At 65.7% G+C, this 18,109-nt stretch overlaps 1 protein-coding gene across 1 annotated transcript; it reads left to right on the forward strand.

Moving 5' to 3' along the window:
• Positions 1-887: 887 nt before the first annotated feature.
• On the forward strand, positions 888-16,329 carry KLHDC4 (kelch domain containing 4; the record flags this gene model as incomplete). Its single annotated transcript, XM_084256636.1, has 12 exons — positions 888-986; positions 1,990-2,081; positions 2,957-3,035; positions 3,529-3,627; positions 6,674-6,810; positions 10,118-10,210; positions 12,272-12,431; positions 13,660-13,735; positions 14,171-14,379; positions 15,003-15,405; positions 15,662-15,760; positions 15,955-16,329. The coding sequence occupies 12 exons, from the start codon at positions 888-890 to the stop codon at positions 16,017-16,019; spliced, it is 1,611 nt and encodes a 536-aa protein (XP_084112762.1). The 3' UTR covers positions 16,020-16,329.
• Positions 16,330-18,109: the final 1,780 nt, after the last annotated feature.

Consider the following 18,109-nt stretch of genomic DNA (forward strand, 5'->3'; position numbering starts at 1 on the left):
CTGGATGCTCTACACAGCACACGCCCTCCCGGGCCCTCCGCCCCACCTTCCTCCGTGGCAGCCCTTCAGTGCTCCGCCTCCAGGCTCAGGTGCCCGCTCGCGCGCGCCCACCCGCACTCCAGGCGCCGCCGTCAGGCCTGCGTGTAAGGCCAGAGGTGTCGCTCATAGATGCTCAGGCGGGAGGCGGAAAACCCTGATAGCTGACCCCACATAAGCGCTCCCGCGCTTCCCTGTCCGAGGGCCAGCACCTCACCTCCCGCCGAGGCCTTCCCCGCTTACGACCTTATTTGCCTGAGCTCTGAGGACAGCCCGAGAGCAGGCGGGGGCCGCCTCCGGGCTCGGGAAGGGGCCGCACCCGGCGGGGGGCGCCACGAGCCCGGCCCAGGAGGGACCAGGCGCCCCCGCCAGCAGACACTCGCGGCCCCGAGTCGGGAGACGGGGCGGGGCGGGCCCGGGCGTCTCCGTGGCTCCAGCACGTCCGGCACTGACACGGGCTCGGGAGCAATTTCTGAGGGAGAAGGGCTGTCCGCTCGGGGGGGGCCCCCCGGGAGGGCGGGCATGCTTGTGGGGACTGAGGCCGCAGCAATCATCTGATCTGCAAAAGCGCCCCCGGAGACGCGGGGCCGGCGCCCAGGGCCCGCCGGTCACCCCGCGGCGCGGCGCTCTGCCGAGCGCCGGGCACCGCCGGCCGACGCGAGGCCGGGCCGGCTCCCGGGCGCAGCGGGGAGCGCGGGGTGCCGGCGAGCGGCGCGCCGGAAGCAGGGCAGGCCGGGCCGGAAGTGACGCGCTCCGCGCGACGGCGCCGCCCCGAGCGCACTTCCGGCGCGCCGAGCCCGCCTCCCCGGGCGCCCCACGCCGCGGCGGCCGGCCCGCTGAGCGCCGCCGGGATGGGCAAGAAGGGCCGGAAGGAGAAGAAGGGCCGCGGGGCCGAGAAGACGGCCGCCAAGATGGAGAAGAAGGCGTCCAAGCGCTCGCGGAAGGAGGAGGTGAGCGAGCGGCGCGCGTCCCCGCTCCTCCCCCGCCCGCTCCCCTCTCCCGGCGCCCGCGTCGGGGCTGCGCTGCTGGGCGGCGGGAGGCCCGGGCTCCCTGGCGCACCCCGGGGTGCGGTGTGGGCGGGGGGCGAGGGGCCATGTCGCTTCTGAGCTCACCCCACGTCTCCAGGAAGAGGGGCCATAATCCCCGGAGCAGCCCCGGGCAGGGAGCGTCAGCGTCCCTCCGTGGACCCGCGGGGCGTGCGGCCGCCGCCCCTCCCTGCCCTCCCCCAGAGCAGGCGCCCCGCCGCCCGGAGCGCCCGCCTTCTGGTGACCGGCGCGGCGGGCTCCCTTCCCGGGCGGCGGTGGTGGCTCAGGGGTGTTCGCGGCACGTCGAGCCCTGTGCTTTCCATCCTAATAACCAGCGGTCAGTGCACGTTGGCGGCTCCGTCTCACGGTGAGGAAGACTTGAGTTTTTCCTCCCACCGCTGTGCCTCGGTTTTCCGTTTGTCACTGGGGCAGTGACTGCACAGGTGCCCCTTAATCCCTGGAGTCTTTAGAGCAGTGCTTGGTGCTAGGTGAGCACAGGGTACTGTTTGCTGTTACCTGTGCTTCTCTGCACATTCTCCGTGCTGAGTCTGTGCCAAACCAACAGTCGGGACACAGCTGATGCGCGTCCCCCGAGGCCCCAGAGAGCAGAGCAGCCACACCTGCCCCTAACAAGACACGTGTAGACTCCCATCTCATAGGGCTGGTTTCAAGCAGGGGGGCCTGGCTTGAGACTGGTGGCAGCAGAGAAGTTAGGTGGTTTGCCTAAGTGGATGATCCCTATCTAGGGACCATGAGAGTGGGAAGGAGATACCCAGGCAACATACCCACGTGTCACATTCTGTGTCTTCAAAGCAGGAGGAACTTCTTGTGGTTATGAATGTGACAGGACCCCAGCTGGGGCAGAGTGGGACAGCTGACACTGCTTAAGAACTCCCGTTTCACGCCCATGTTTTGTCTGTCTGCCTAGGAAGACCTGGAGGCACTCATCGCCCACTTCCAGACCCTGGATGCCGGGAAGACAAAGGTGGTGGAAACGCCCTGCTCCCCACCCTCTCCCAGGTGAGTGTGCAGAGGATGGTGCATTGTAGTTTCCTGCCCAGTTGGCCTTAGACAACATGGATGTGGACAGTGAGGGTCCGTGTATGCACTGGCTTTGCTTTCTTGTAAATAGATGCCATAATCTTCCGGTGTTGGTCATCATAGTCTGGTCCTCTCCTCATAACTTCTGCTGCTTATGAGTTTTGCTACCGTAGGGCCATAGCACACAGTTCACGTCAGTAGGAAGCACGGGTTTGTTGACTCTGTGTTTCTGGAGAGGCTTCCAGTCAACAGCAGGCTAGTAATGTGTTTGGTGAGTCAAAAATTATATTCAGATTTTCAACCGTGAGGGGATGGGTGCTCTTAGCTCCTGTTTGCTCAAGGCTCAGCCACTTAAATCAGCAAACGGTGTAAGTCAGGGCGCCCTGCTTCCACCACTGGCGCTGTTTTCATCCTGAAGCCCATTGTACATCAGCGCCCACAGCTTTCGCTGTCTCCGAGAGGTCGTGGTGCTCGTCAATGTTCCTGTAGCAGAGGCACAGGATGGTGGCTGGCCCCCTGCTGCTCCTCTGTGCCCATCCTGGCCACGGCCTGTCACTGGTGGGAAGTGCAAAGCCACAAGGGCTCTTTGCTGTGCGTGTTCATGACACTTCAGAATTTTTGTGGTGAAAGTGAAAATCAGGCATGAGTTGTATAGGCCATGTAAGCGAGCATGTCAGTGGTGTGAAGAACTCAAGAACCATTTGTTGGGTTTCATAGCTGGGACTGCCCCGGTGTTGGCACAGGTGTTATTTCACGGCAGGAGGAGGACAGCACCTGCACACTGTTGCTCGGGTGCCTGTGGCTCTGCAGCCCTGCAGTGTGGTCTGTGCTCAACTGCCGCTCTTGTCTCGCAGGTTAAATGCCTCCCTCTCCGCTCATCCCGACAAAGATGAATTAATCCTTTTTGGAGGTGAATATTTCAATGGCCAAAAAGTAAAGTATACATTTTCTTCTTTTTTCCCCAAATCTCCCCGGGTCTCATTTGGGCTAAAATTAACTTAAAGCCGTGATCTCAAACAGGCACTGGGCCTCTGGCTCCCGCTGTGCACAGCTCTTAGGGAGCTAAGAGGTGGTGCCGGCACCCATCCTGCAGGCCACTATCCCCTCAGCCTGTCGAGGTTGGAAGTGCCGTGTTCTTCAGAGTTCTGAGCGGGGAGGGGAATGAGAGCTGGCTGAGCTGACCTCTGCAGAGCAGCCTCAGCTTGTGCGCACGGTCGTGAGTGAGGTGTGACTCACCTTCCCCGCACGTGGACGCCCATGTCATCTTCTTGCCTCTGCCCAAGGGTCCAGGGCCGCATGCCTGGTGTCGATGGGGTTGACGTGATTCTGGGAATCCCAGCTCCCAAGAGTGGTCCCCCGTCCCCCACATCTCACGCTGTTCCTGTGGGATGCACATGTCTGATGCCAAACTCCTTCACTCCTGCAGACTCTTATGTATAACGAGCTGTACATCTACAACATCAGGAAGGATGCCTGGACCAAGGTGGAAATCCCGAGCCCGCCCCCGAGGCGCTGTGCTCACCAGGTACGCGCTGCCGTGTGTGAGAGGGCTGGGCTCCGCCTGGGAGAGGCTTGCACCGCCTGTCATCACTCGGGATGGGAGAGCAGTGCCTGCTCGTGGGGGCCTGCCAGGCCAGGGCGGCTGAGCAGGGGGTGTCCACATGGCTCTTGCTGAGAGGAGCAGGACAGTGTTAAGGAACAAAAGCAAGTCCTGAGAGGGACACAGAGAGCTGGCTCTCAGCTGGCGGATGGCGGGCTGGTCCCCCCGGCTCCTGGGTGCTCCTTCAGCCCCTCCAAGCCAGGCTGTCCTGCCCTTGGATTGTGGGGCTTCGTGAGGGCCCGCCTTTGTGCCTAACTGGTCCGCCGGGGCTGTGTGGGGGGCGCGCTCTGGCCCCGGGCGGCGGCCACCTCATCGGCGGGCAGTGTGGCCGTGGCAGCCTGGGTGTTGGATCCCCTCGCTAGCTCTGGGACCATGCCCCACACTGGCTCCTCCTCAGTGTTGTTCTTCAGAGCACGCCCTGGATCTCAGGGGTGGTGTCAGCCCCAAGCCTCCCAATGGGAGCAGTGTCCTGCGCAGCCTGGTGTGGCCTGGCGCCTGTCCTTCTGCTGCGTGGAGGGCTGCCTCCGGGCTTCTGTGCTTGCCGTCGCCCCGAGCTTCACAGAGCACTGGGAGGCTCTGGCTGTCAGACTCCCCTTTGGCCCGAGGGACATTGTGGTTCGTGTCTCTACTCCGTTAAGTTCTGAGACCTGAGAAGATTCTCGTGGCTGGATGGCGGCGGCGCTGGGGCTGTGTTCACCTGCCCCGATGGGTTGGGCAGAAGGGACAGAGACGCGCATAGCCTCCGCTCCCTGCCCCTGGTTTGGGGTTATTTTAGCGTGACCTTGAGAAATTAGTGTGACTCTAAAATGAACGACTCCCACGAGAAGTCAAGGGCCAGCTGTCTGCCGTGTGGCTGCATGGAAGCTTCCACTGGCCGTGGAGCGGTGAGCAGGGTGACACTGGAGACCCCGAGTCAGCTCCCCCCACCGCCCCCAGGGGGACAGGCGTCCCTCCCGCTGACTGGCTCCCTGCGGGCTTCTCTCTGGGCTCACGCTTGGTGCCTGTGGCTGCGAGCTGGGGCGCAGGCGAGGGTTGACGACGCGCTCTGCTCAGCCCCGTGGTGCCCCCTTCCTTGTCCGTGAGTCCCCTGGCTGCCCTGGCCGGCAGGGACATCACGGATGAGGAGGGCACCTTCCCCATCTGAGTCTGGAAAACGCGTCTGGTGTAACCTCGTTAGAGGAGGAATTCGCGGGTCCTTCCCCCCGTAACGCTGAAGTTGCGTTGACTCGAGGTGGAGAAGGCGCAGCGGGCATTGGCTCTGCATCCCGTGTGCAGGAGCGCGCACCCCAGGCGCCACCCTGGGGTGGTGGTTCACTGTGACGTCCTGTCCCAGGTGTCCCGCTCCACCTCTTTCCTTCACCCTGGCTTCGTTGGCCTTTCCTGGCTTTTTAAGGTGGAAACTTAGATCTTATGTCTGAAGGTTTCCTCTGACAGACTCATGGGTGCGGTAGAATCACTCGGCAGGGCGTGTGGCCTCTGGCCGCATCCTCGCGCTCCGCTGGACTGGGCCTGGGCTGGCCGTGGGCGTGGGCGTGGCCAGGAGCGCGGGCATTCATAGGTGCTGGTGGTTACTGACCACTCGGTCCTGACTGGGCTGCGGAGCGCCCTGCGCTAGGCTGACAGGTTCTTGGCACGCGCCTTGTGTGCGGCAGGAGTGCCCCCGTGTTGGCTCCGGTCCCACGGCCCTGTCCCGCACATGTCACTGCCGCGCCTGCGTCCTCGCCGTGCTGCCCGGGTCCACAGTGGGCACAGCCGCCAGGCTTCCGGGCTCCAGCTGGCATGGCGTGCCTTCTCCCTGCTGCGCGTGCAGAGGGGACACCTCTGTTTCCATGGACGCGCGGGCCTGGCGGGGCTGGGGTTGCTGTGACGCCCTTTGAGGCTGTGCCCGTGTGTGCGCCCGTCTTGGACACTTTTGCGCCCCAGGACTCACTCTGGTCTTGGCAGCCAGACATCCACCCCCTCACGCCGTGCTTCTTCTCGGCAGGCCTTTAGAGAATGGTGTCCAGGACTTGCTCTTCTGCCCTAGTGGGCTCTCCAGCCCGCGGCCCCGCCCTGGGTCTGGTTGCTGTCCCCGCCCATGGACACGTACTCCTTGTGGTGCTGGACAGCCTCTGACCCTGAGGCCACAAGGGACCCCACCGGCTCGGGCCGGGCTGGGAGTTCATCCTCGGGCCCCTGACACTTGCCAGGGCGAGCTGCTGTCCCGCCAGTCCCGTGAGGCTGTGGGCCGCCCGGGCCGCCCTAGGAAGTGGGTTAATGCATCTTGTGGGGTGTGAGTCCTGGGGCCTGTGGGCAGCCTCCGCACCCATCCCTGCCGGGTGGGCACTCTGGGCCGAGAGAGATGCTGGGCTGTTGTGCCGGCCCAGACCCTGAGCTGTGTCCGCAGGGGTACGGGCTCCCGGGGCGGTAGACCTGTGGGACGGGGCTGAGGGGCTCCTGGGGAAGTTCGGGGTGTGGCCACTGACGAGGGCAGTGTGGCCCGGCCTGCGCGGCGGGTGCTGGCGGGCGGGAGGCTGGCACGGCGGGCGGGCACCGGTGGGGATGGCGGTCCCCGCCGCTTGCTGTGTGAGGCTGAGCTTTCACCCATGGCTTGCCTTCCGGTCGTGGTAAATCTCGGTAGTAACGTAAGTGGAGTTCTGTGCATGGCACACGCGTGTAGTTCGAGGTGTGCAGTGCTCAGCAGCCGGGACACGGTCAGGAGGAGCAGCTCCGTGAGCTCAGCAGGAGACTGTGGTGCGGCCCCGCCGTGACTGCTGGTAGCCCGTCCAGTAGAAGCGGCCGCTTTGCCTCGTGCCCCGGGGAGGTGTGAGCGTCCATGGAGATTCCCACTGAGGGCGATTTGCCCTCTTGAGGGGTTTACGGGATCCCCTCAAGGCAGACGGGGACTGTAGAGGGGTGCGGCTGAGACTGCCCCGCACTGCCCCGGCCGTCCCCGGAGCCACGCCCTGACCCGTCCCTTCTGTTCGCGCAGGCCGTGGTGGTGCCGCAGGGCGGTGGGCAGCTGTGGATCTTCGGAGGGGAGTTCGCATCCCCGGATGGAGAGCAGTTCTACCACTACAAGGACCTGTGGGTGCTGCACTTGGCCACCAAGACCTGGGAGCAGGTCAGGTAAGGTCCGGGCGTGACCGTCCCGCCTGGTGCTCTGCGCCGGGCCCGGGTCTCGAGGTGCCGGTGCAGGAGAGGGGCTGTAGCTGACGGGCGCAGGGTGTGCTCACGCTCCTCCTGGGCCTTCTTGGAACAGCGGGGCCTGCCGCCCGGCCTGGCAATGACCTGCTGGGTGGCTCTGGCCAGATTCACGCTCCTGTCCCGGCCCCCACTGCCTGGACTCGGTGTCCGTGTGGTTGTCATGGGGGTGCGGGCCTGTTGGGAGGGCCTCCACCTCCGCAGCACGTGGGCAGTGGCTGTGTCCCTCTGGGCGCCATCCCTGTGAATGACCGTACTCTGCAGAGACCCCTGTGGCTGTGCTACACCGAGCTGTCCCGGGCAGTGAGGGCCCTGCCTGCTGCGCCTCTGCCTCAAGCCCGTCCTGCTCCAAGGACAGCGGCCTTCCCTGCTGGCAGCCTCCCGAGGGCCTGTGCCTCCGCAGGCGCAGTGCTGGGGCGTCCTGCTGGGTCCAGAGCAGGCCGCTCCCAGCAGGCCGCAGCCGTGACGCCCCAGAGGGACCGGGCAGCCGTCCCGCTCAGTGGCGCAGGATCTGCAGGGAGGACAGTCGTGCTGCTGGGGGCCCGACAGTGCGAGCGTGGCGTGTGCTGGGCCGGGAGGAGCCTGCAGCCCTGGCTGCCTGAGCCCGCCCCGTGCGCATCACACTGCGGGCGCAAGTGGACTTGAGTGTGGGTTTCTGGGCTTCTGCGCCAGTGTAGTGGCGCGTGGGCCTGGGCACTGCTGGTGCCCCTTGGATAGGGCTCCCTGGGCCTTGACTCTTGGTGGCACTGGCAGCGATGGGCCCTGGCCCTGGCATCGGTGACTTTGTTACTGGTTTCTTGTTTAATTCCCTTGTGGTCTGAGGGCGGCCACTGGGATTCCTGTGTTTTTTTATTTCATGGCAGCGCATTTGTGGCCTCAAGGTGGTCTGTCCCGGTGGATGCTGGCCGTGAGCCTGAGGGAAGCGTGTCTCCAGCTGCTGCGGGTGCCGCGGTCCGTAAACACCCTCCGTGCCCGTGCCTGGATGGCGTTGAGCTCAGCGCGCCCTCAGTGGTCTGCCTGTTGGCTCTGCCCCTCCGGAGAGCGGGCAGGGGGTGCAGCTCCGAGTGTGGGTGCAGCTGCTCCTCCCGTGCTCAGTTGCACGCTCGTTGTTAGGTGTGCATGCGGCAGGTCGAACTGTTGCCATCCTGGGGATTTCTCTTGGCCCAGGAGCTCCCTCGCCTGTCCCCAGGACACCCCTTGCTTGCCGCCCACCCTGCCCGCCGTTCTCACGCTGCTCTCGACCCGCCAGCGGCGCCCCGTCTCCTCTTGATCTCCACGTGCCTTTATATCCGCGTGTTTCTTGTGGGCAGCGCTGAGTTGGCTTTTGTTTTGTTTTTCTTTTTTTTTAAAAAAGATTTATTTATTTATGCATACAGGAGCTGGGGTGCAGGCCAGAGGTGCAGGAGGTGAGAGGACTCACCACAGACAGAGTGGGGAGCAGAACAGGCAGATCTACTGAAACCCACTGCTGAGGGGAGCAGCGGGGAGACAGGAGAGGTCTGCTGCGCCCTGTGGGCAGCGCCCTGGCCGGGGATGGAACTCGTGCTGCAGAGGCTGCAGACAGCCTCACAGCTCTGTGCTCAACCCCTTGCGCTGCCAGGGAGGCCTGTTGGTGTAGTTTTGGGTGTTTATTCTCTTTGGAGTTCCAGCGCATGCTCCTGGGGGGCTGGTGTCTGGGATCAGTCTGGACAAATCCGCCCTCACTTGTGTTTCCGTTGCTGTGTCCTCCTTCCCATGAGGTGTCCGGTGCATGCGTGTTAAATGCCTGTGCTTGCCCTGGGTTCTCGCACCCCGTCGCCTTCTGTCTCCATCAGCTCTGCCTTTGTGCTTTCAGGGGCTCTGCAGCGATGTCCTCTGTCCCTCGGGGTGCCACCGCGCCGCCGGCGGGGGGCTCTGCTCCCCAGCCCTCGGGCTGCCAGTTTTCGTTCCTGGTGCAGCGCTGCGCCTCTGGCGTTTTCACTTCGTGCTTTTGTGCTTTGTTACCCTTGCGCCTGCCCACCCTGGCTTGCCCACGCCTCGCCCGCAGCCCGGCGTTGCAGGCAGAGTTGGGCTGGGTTCCGGTCTGGAATCCTGAGTCCCGCCCGCAGGCCCTGCTGCGCTCGCCACGCTGTGCCCGCGCCCGTCCTCGCCAGCTGCGCCCAGTGTCCTATAAGGGGGCCTGGAGTGGGGGCCTGGAGGGAAGTGGCCAGGCTCCCTTGTAGGCGAGGGCAGGTCTTGCTGGGAACGGGTGCCCTGGCTTCCTCGTGGGGGTCCTTCCCCTTCCCTGCCAGAAGCGCCAGGGCGTTTTTCCTCTTTGCTCTGGGCACAGGGCGCCCTCCCGAGGAGCACCTTGCAGAAGATGGGGGCCTGGAGCCTGGACGGGCAGGCCGTCCACACGGAGCCTCCACCGTGGGCCCGTGGCAGCTCAGGCGATGGCGCGTGGTCCCTGAGCCCACCCCAGGCCCCGAGTCCTTGCCTGCTCTCTCCTCGCGGCGGCCCCTGCGGGCCTTGGCGCGCGACAGTCCCATCTTGCAGGTGCGCCGGTGCCTGTCGGTGCTTGCTCAGATGAGTGCCCGCCACCCCGACACCTCTGTGGACAGCGCCCGTCACCAGAGCTGCCCCCGGCCGCACCAGCGGTGCCCGCGGGGGGTCGTTGCAGCCCTGCAGCGGTCATGGTGCTGGCCGCCGCCTCCAGCTTGACAGTCACGGGAGCCTCGGCCTGTGCTGGGCTCCAGGTGTCCTCGTGGTTTTGTTTCTCTGATCGGGCTCTGGAGTGAAGTAGCCCGGCCGTGGGCGCGCGGTGAGACGCTGCTGTGGCCGTGTCTGTCGTGCCCGGGGCTCGCCGGGCGCCGTTGCCGGCCCCTGGCTCCCGTGGGCTCTTGTGGGCTCCGCATCTTCCCGAGACAGCTGACCTCTGGCAGGCTGAGCTTCTGTGTTGTTTTCCTCGGCCTCGTGCATGTCTCCCACCCCCACCCCCGCCCTTTATGAATTTTCCGTTCAGGCCCCTCTCCTGTCTCTTCACCAGGCTGTGTGTCCGCGTTAGTAAGAATGATTCCGAGCCCAGGCGTCTGCTCAAGTGCGCGCGCTTACCCCGAGGCGCCGCTTCCGCTGCAGCGGCTGGGTGGCCGGGACATGCCCTCTGCTCCTGCGTGGCAGCGGCAGGGCTGTCTGCGCGGCGGTGGCCGCGGTCAGTTGGAGCCGCCGGGAAGCGCCTGTGAGGCGGGCGGTGCCGAACACGCTCTCCCCTCTGCAGGTCCACGGGAGGCCCTTCAGGCCGGAGCGGACACCGCATGGTGGCCTGGAAGAGACAGCTCGTCGTCTTCGGTGGCTTCCATGAAAGTGCACGGTAGGTGGCTGGGCAGGAAGGTGGCCTCAGAGCGCCCTCTGATCACAGGTGGCCAGGCCGCCCGCCGACGCCAGGGCTGAGGGCAAGGCGGGGCAGTGCTGTCTCGCTCTCAAGGCTCACGTCGTTGCGCAGGGGCCCTCCGGCCCCCCCAAGTGGCGGACCCTTTTGTCTGGGCAGGGCTCTCGAGCCGCATTCGTGGCAGAATCCCATGGCGTTCTCATTAGAACACGGGGTGCGGGCCTCCCTGGTGGCGCAGCGGGCTGAGTGCAGCGCTGTGAAGCTGTCCGCAGCCTCTGCAGCGCAGGTTCGATTCCCTGCCGGCCGGGGGGATTCCCACACGGCGGGGCAGACCTCTCCTGTCTCGCCCGCTGCTCCCCTCAGTGTCTTTGGTCCATCTGACTGTTCTGTTCCCCACTCTGTCTCTGGTGAATCCTCTCACCCTCCGGCGCCTCCGACTGTACCCCAGTACTTGTATAAATAAAAATAAATCTTTGAAGAAAAAGAAAGAACACTGGGTGCTGCTGCCCCCACCCCCAATTTTGACTTAGTAAGCCGGGGTGGGGGCTGGGAATCTGCGCAGGAGCCCACAGCAATGCAGCGCTGCTGGCAGGACGGGGACCGCAGCCCAGTGCCGGATGGGGTCTCTGGCTGTGGAAGCTATCGGCGCAGACACCCTCTGAGCACCCCAGGGCAGCCCTGGGGAGAGGCTCAAGCCGCACAATTCAGAGTGGCTGTCGCGTCTCCGTGCTTTTAGGTGAAGCGTGCTGCCAAGAGGGACGTGGGGCGCACATGTCACAGCCGCCCGCTGAGGGAAGCGGGTGCATCCTGCCCTGTCTCCTGCTCCTTTTTACTTTTTTTAAAAATATTTATGCATACAAGAGCTGGGGTGCAGGTCACAGGTGGGGGGGTGGCGCTGAGAGGACGCACCAGAGACATTGTGGGGAGCAGAACAGGCGGATCTACTGAAATCCACTGCTGAGGGGAGCAGCAGGGAGACAGGAGGGGTCTGCTGCGCCATGTGGGTAGCTCCCTGGCCGGGCATGGAACTCGTGCTGCGGAGGCTGCCGATAGCTTCATAGTTCGAGACCTAACCCCTGCACCACCAGGGAGGCCCATCTCCTCCTTTTAAATGGGGCATCATCACCCTTTGATGTGTCCTGCTACCGCCACTGAGCACGCACTGATCACAGGCTCGCGGCCGCACACTTCTTCCAGCGGCTGTCAGCTCGGGGAATCCGTCCTCCTCGGCAGTGTGAGGGCACATCCCCCCGGGTCGGGCTGACCACTGGTGTGTGCATTGGTCCAGTTAAAGCGATAGTGTCTCCCCATGAACAGAGAGCGTTTTATTAATTGGGTAAACATTAATTAAAGGCTGGGGGGCTATAGAAGTAGCACCCTAGTTCTGCAGAACTTCCTCTGTCCTGGCAGGCGCACCAGCTGCGCTCATGCCTCGCCTCACGTTTCCCCTGCAGTCCTCCCTCTGCCGCCCGCCGGGGTCTTGGCGTCACAGTCATGCTCACAGTCAGGCCCGCAGACCCGCGCCATGGTGTTGGGGAGCCGCGGGGCCTGCGTTGCCCTGCATGTTGCAGGGTGAGGCCAGCTCCAGGGAGTGCGGGCTTTCCATGTGGATGTAGACTCAGCAGGTGGGCTGCGCGCGGCCTTGCGGCTGGTCCTCCACCTCTGCCGAGACGCTGCTCCTGCCTGGTGGAAGCTGGGCCGCCGCCGGCAAGCCCCGCCGGTGTCCCTGGGGCAGGGGCAGGAGAGCCTGGGGCAGACTGGGCCTTGCACGCGTGAGTTGTGTCCTGTCACGTGGTCACAGCAGCCTGCGGAGGCCGGGCCGGCTTGCGATGACGTGCTTGGCCGTGGTGCTGGTTGCTTGGAGGTGTCCGTGCACAGGCTCCGCCCTCCCGGGCCGTGCCCCCTGGGTGCGCAGGTATGCACCCCGTGTGCCTATGGGCTCGCACACACGAGTCACGGAGAACGCGTAGCAGAAATCTGCTCCTCAAGTCAGGTTCACGTTGTAACATCACTTCAATTTTGCTTTCGTGCCGGCCGCACCAGGGATTACATCTACTACAACGACGTCTACGCTTTCAGCCTGGACACACTGCGGTGGAGCAAGCTGGCCCCCGCGGGGACCGGGCCCACTCCCCGATCCGGCTGCCAGATGTCTGTCACGCCCCAGGGCAGCATTCTCATCTACGGGGGCTACTCGAAGCAGGTGAGGCCGCATGGGTACTGCGTCCAGTGGGTCAGCCGGCACCGCGCCTCAGTGTCCTCGCAGACCGGCTGGCTTTGGAGACTAGTGTTATTCCGACTGACATCGTGAGGATGGATGTCCTCAGAGCCCTCGGCCCGCTAGTGCTGTGCTCAGGGTGTGGTAGAGGGCAGCCTGGGGCCATGCAGCGTGGGCACCTCGCCTGGGCACGGCATTGCACTGACTGCTGAATGCGTGTCCCTGAGGGACAGCAAGGCCCTTCCAGAGCCTTGAACCCCCGTACACGGCTTGGCATCTCCTGTTTCCTCTCACTGTGCAGTTGACCGCAGTGACGACTGCTGCGTGAAGGGGAAGGCGGCACCTCAGCCGGGCGCATGAGTGGCCTGGGGCGTTCAGAAAATACCCCCAAGACAGCCTGCTGTTGGGCCCTTGGAAGAGGCGGAGATTGGATTGATTGGGGGCGGGGGTGGGGTGTCACACCCCTCAGGAGGAGTATGCTCATGGCCAGTTACGTTGGAAGAAAAATGGCTTTTCTCCCACACAGTGGACAGCGCATGCAGCTGGGTTGCACACGTTAGGTCAGAGGAGAGCCCCGTGTCTGTGCCCTGCGGTCTCGGCCCGGAGCCGCGCTTGCCTGGGGCAGCCTCGGTCCCCGGAGCCAGGGCTCGGGAAATAGCAGGGCTGGGCTGCGCCAGCAGTGCCTCGTGGGGCACTCCCAGGACCCACAGGATGGGAGCCCGGGGCCCTAGGAGCAGCCCGACGCAGGGTGTGGCGGGCCAGGGCCACGGAAGCGTCTGGACGGTAGGGTTTGGGGGATGGGTGGCTCTAGAGACCAGGGGTGCGGTCGGTGGGGGATCGGGTCAGGACGATGGCCAGTGAGTCTGCACAGGCAGCGCTGGCCTCGCCCACGTCCTTCGGAAGGTGTGGGAACCGCCCATGGGGAGCGCGGGGAAGGCTGGTGTGCGGTGGGGTCGCAGAGGCGCCAATGGGGTCCTTTGCAGCCCGTAGGTCAGGCCGTGGCAGCCTCCGGAGCCTCAGTGGCCTGGCCTCTCTGATGTGCTTGTGGCCTGCGGCGGCAGCGGCATCTCAGTCCACCCGCCTCCAGTGAGCAAGGTGGCCGCGAGCCCTGGCACCAGGCCCGTCGACAGGCGCAGAGCCTGGTCTGAGAGGAAGGGCCCCGACGGCTGGCGGGCCAGCACTGCTCGCCCTCACGTGGCTGCTCCCCTCACAGAGAGTCAAGAAGGACGTGGACAGAGGCACCCAGCACGCAGACATGTTCCTGCTGACACCGGAGGGAGGTGCCGAAGGTGGGCGTCGCAGGCGGGGCTGGCTGGTGGGGCGCCCCATGCAGACCGACTGAGTGTGTGTGACCCTGCGGCCCCAGCGCTGCGGAGTCAGCCCCACCACAGCCCACTGCCCCAGCTGCTGGGAGTCTGGGCAGGCTGTGGGAAGGGCCTCGGGCACTCAGGAGCCCACAAGGTGCCCTGGGCAGCCTGGGCTGCAAAATGTTGCGGGAGAGGCTGGGACGGGGTAGCAGCCTGCAGCTGTGCCTGATGGGTGCGGTCAGCTCAGCTGTTCTGGCTCAGCAGGGGCAGCTCAGAACTTTCTTTCTAAAAAGGGTCTTGAAGGAATGTGACAGCCCCCTGCACACGATGTGGTGACGGTTGTGTCCCTGGGTGGTGTCCCTGGGTCCGTCCCTGTCGACTCGGCCCTCTCTGCTCACCCTCCTCGCTTCCTGGCAGGCAGGTGGACATGGACACGGGTCAACCCTTCGGGTGCCAAGCCCACCCCGAGGTCTGGCTTCTCGGTGGCCGTGGCCCCAAACCATCAAACACTGCTCTTCGGCGGCGTGCGTGACGAGGAGGAGGAGGAGAGCCTGGAGGGCGACTTCCTTAATGACCTGCACTTCTACGATGCCACCAAGAGCCGCTGGTTCAAGGGGCAGCTGAGGGTGCGCAGGGTCGGGCCTGCGGGCTTCTGCCCAGTGGGTGGTTCCCAGCCCTGGGTCACTGGTGTCTGTGTGGCCCTGGCCCCCTCTGCCTGGGGCCACTGCCCTGGGGCTCCTCCCTGTCCAGTAGGACAGGCTGACCTGCCCTGTGGCCAGTGCCCACCCAGAGGCAGGGGAGCGGCTGTCCTGCGGCGGGGTCTGGGGCACTTTGGGTTCAGCTGAACTGATCAGGTCAGTGGCCTCAGAAACCAGGTCCTGACACCAAAGCCAGGCGGAACCATCGTGGTGGCAGGGCCTGGCCCCTTTTAGAGCTTGTCCCATGGGTGCCAGGGGCAGGTGTGAGCGAGAGGACCCTCTGCTGTCCCCCAAGGCACTGACCCAGCACAGGCGTGTAGGCAACTCGGGGCGGGCAGGTGGGGTGTCAAGAGCTGCCACAGCCGTGCTTCGGGCCCAGCTTCCTGCTCTAGTCTGTACCCTGTGGCTCAGCCCCAGGCCCCTCCCTCGGTCTACACCCATGGCTCAGCCCCAGCCCCTACCACAGCCTGCAACTTGCTTCCTTTATTGCCGCGCTGTGGGGCATGGAGGGTGCCCCCACTGATCCCTGTCCACTCTGCTCCTCACCACAGGGGCCCAAGTCAGAGCAGAGGAAGCGCCGGCGGGCCCAGAGAGCAGAGCCCAGAGGTGCCGGCGAGCAGGACGGCAGGGGGGCCTGCAGCCGGGAGCCCCTGGAGGTGGTGAAGGAGGTCGTGGCAGAGGACGGCACCGTGGTCACCATAAGGCAGGTGCTTGCAGCCCCAGGCCCCGCTGGACAACCACAGTCCGACGAGGAGGACAGCCCCGAGGAAGCGGGCAGCCCCCTGACGGAGCCCTGCCCCCGCTCCAACGCCATGCTGGCCGTGAAGCAGGGCCGGCTCTATCTCTACGGGGGCATGTTTGAGACTGGGGACCGCCAGGTCACCCTCAGCGACCTGTACTGCCTGGACCTGCACAAGATGGAGGCGTGGACGGCCCTGGTGGAAATGGACCCTGGTGCGTGGGCGGGTCCCCTGGAGTGTCCCCACCTTGTGCCCAAGGTGTCCAGGCAAGCCTCACTGCTGCGCTGCCGCCCGGGCCCCGGGGGAAGGTCCCCCATGGGGGGGCGGGGCCGAGCCCCAGCAGGATCGGCCCTGGAGGTGGGCATGGTGTTCACCAGCCCCAGCGCGTCACCCCGTTGCTGTGGCGAAGCCCGGGCACCCGCTCCCCGACCCACCCCGCCTGCACTGATGCGGGTCCCTGTGCTTGACAGAGGCTCAGGAGTGGCTGGAAGAGAGCGACTCGGAAGAGGACAGCGGCGAGTCTGAGGAGGACGAGGACAGCGGCGAGGACGGCAGCCTGGAGGCCGGGGGTGAGTGCCCCACACAGCCCTGCAGCCGGCTCACCCCCTAGTCCAGGGGGCTCAAGTGTGAACGGATGAGCCGCACGGGCTGCCAGGCGAGCTCGCCTCTGTCCAGTCTGCGGGAGGGGCACCTCGCGCTGGCCCGTGGTGGGGGGCCTCGCCCGGCAGCCTCCCGCTGAGCACCCTCTCTCCTCCCCTTGAAGGAGCAGGCGCCTGTGCCCCTGGCGATGCCCGGCCAGCGCTTCCCGTGCCTCCCGCCCAGGACTGACCGGCTGGGCGCCGCGTGCTGGGCGACCACGAGGAGGCCGTGCCGAAGCTGCCCGCACCGTGGCCACAGCTTTCTTCCAGGGGTCCCCGGGAGCTGCCCGCTGGGCCAGCAGGTAACAGAGAGGCGCGGCCCCAGCACAGCGGCGCTGTCTGCAGCGAGAGGACCGCCCCGGAGGCCATGTGTAGTGGGGCCTGGCGGCAGGCTGAGCCCACATTGCCCGCAAATGACGGCGGCCCGCGGGCATGTGCCTGTGCAAGACGGCTGGGCAGCGTGGGGCTGGGCGGTCTTCGCGTGCGTGCCTAGGGCACCCTGTACCCTGTCCCCGGCTCCCGCCCAATAAAGTGCGGCAGCAGGTGGTGCCGCTCTCGCCATAGGCCTTGCTTGGGGCTCAGTCTATAGAGTTCTTGGATTTGGCGGTGGCTGGCTCTGGGGGTAGCGCCTGCATCAGCCTCTCTGGCGGGGGAGAAGCCCTGGCAAAGCCAGGCAGGGCAGGGCAGGCAGTCGCCGCCCCCGGCCGTGACCCTGCGCGGAGCCTGTCCCCGGGAGGGAAGCCGGGCTGCCTGCCTGGCCTCGGTCCAGCTGGCCTTGGAGGTCACGCCTGCACGCTCCGTCCTTACCTGCAGCGTCTGAGCGATGAGCATGCAGGTTCTGTGGGCTTCCAGGACCGGCCAGCGTCCTGCTCCATGCCTGAGGCCCTGAAAGTGGAAACGCCCATCCCGGCAGAGCAGGCTTGCCAGGGAGGCTGTGGGGGGCACTCACTTGGAAGCGGTCCGTCTCCCAAGCCTGCCCAGAGCCCCGCACGTGGCCTGTGGCCAGCTGGCCGGTGACCCAACGGTGGTGGGCTCTCACCACTGAGCAGAGCTGGAGGCTGCACGTGGAGGGGGCTGTCCTCTTGGGGCGCTGCCCGGGACCCCCGGGGCCGGCTAGTGTGGCTGAAGGACCTATGCTGCGCGCAGCGTCCGCCCTGTGCCCGGACGGGTGGGCCGTGTCTGGCGCTGCTCTGTGAGGAAACGCCGGGAGGGCGTGTTGGCCACCAGCACCGTCTCCTTACGGAGGAGCCGCTGAGCTGTGGAACGGGAGGAGGAGGAGGAGGAGGTGGTTTCACAGCCACGCGGTGTGAGAAGGAGCAAGCCCGGGAGGCCCTCGCGCGCGCAGACGCCTCTCGCCGCCACCCCCGCCCAGTCCCACCGAGCTCTGGGCCCTGTGGGGTGGCAGCCACGAGGGCCAGGGAACAAGCTGTGGCGTCGCCGGGTCACGGCAGGCCGGCCCGAGGGCCTGAGCAGGGAGCAGCAGGCCCACGCGCCGCAAGGGGCTCCCTCTGCCTCTGGCTTCCGGGTTTGCTGCGCTGTGGCGGGCTGGCACCTCAGCGCGACGGTGGATTCTGCTGGCCCGGCCACCCCTGACGACGGCTTGCCAGGCGAGGAGGTAGGCGCCTGTCACTCGGGCTGGCCCGGGTCCCAGAGGTGGGGTTCTGCGCGCGTGGCACCGCCTGCTTCGGGCTGCGAGCTGTGGTCCCAGGGGCCGAGCTGGAGCTTTCTCAGGTTGTGACGAGTTGAGTGAAAGTCGGACGCACACGTTATGCTCGGGGCCTTCGTTGTTCAGAGCGGCTGAGCTCACGGCGGGTCTGCCCCTCCCCGGCTTGCTGGGGGCCCGGAGGGCCATGGGACAGCCCCTGCCGTCCCCCTGTCCAGGGGCAGCCTGGCTCTGCCGTGTGGGTGACAGGTGTACTTCCGGTGGGGGCAGGCATGTTGGGGGACACTGGGCGGGGGACAAAGGAAGGAGGGTGGGGCGGCGTGGCCACCTGCGTGGTGTCCCCTGTGAGCGTGCGGCCTGCACTCTCCGCCCCGGCCTGTGTCGTGGTGCGCGGGCCAGAAGCCACAGGGGCGGCCTGGCAGCCTCATGGAGCACGCGGGGACACCCGCCTGCGGAGCCTCGTCGCGCGCGCGAGGAGGACGGCCGTCGCAGGGCGTCAGGAGCTCCCTCCCGGGCGGCTCCCCGGCCATGGGGAGGAAGGGGCGTGGAAGAAGAAAACTGAGTTTAACTGGAACATGCTCTAATCTTTAGTTTATTTCTGGTTAAAAATATAGCAA

Source organism: Talpa europaea, assembly GCF_964194135.1.
Source record: "Talpa europaea genome assembly, chromosome: 16".
Lineage (NCBI taxonomy): Eukaryota > Metazoa > Chordata > Mammalia > Eulipotyphla > Talpidae > Talpa > Talpa europaea.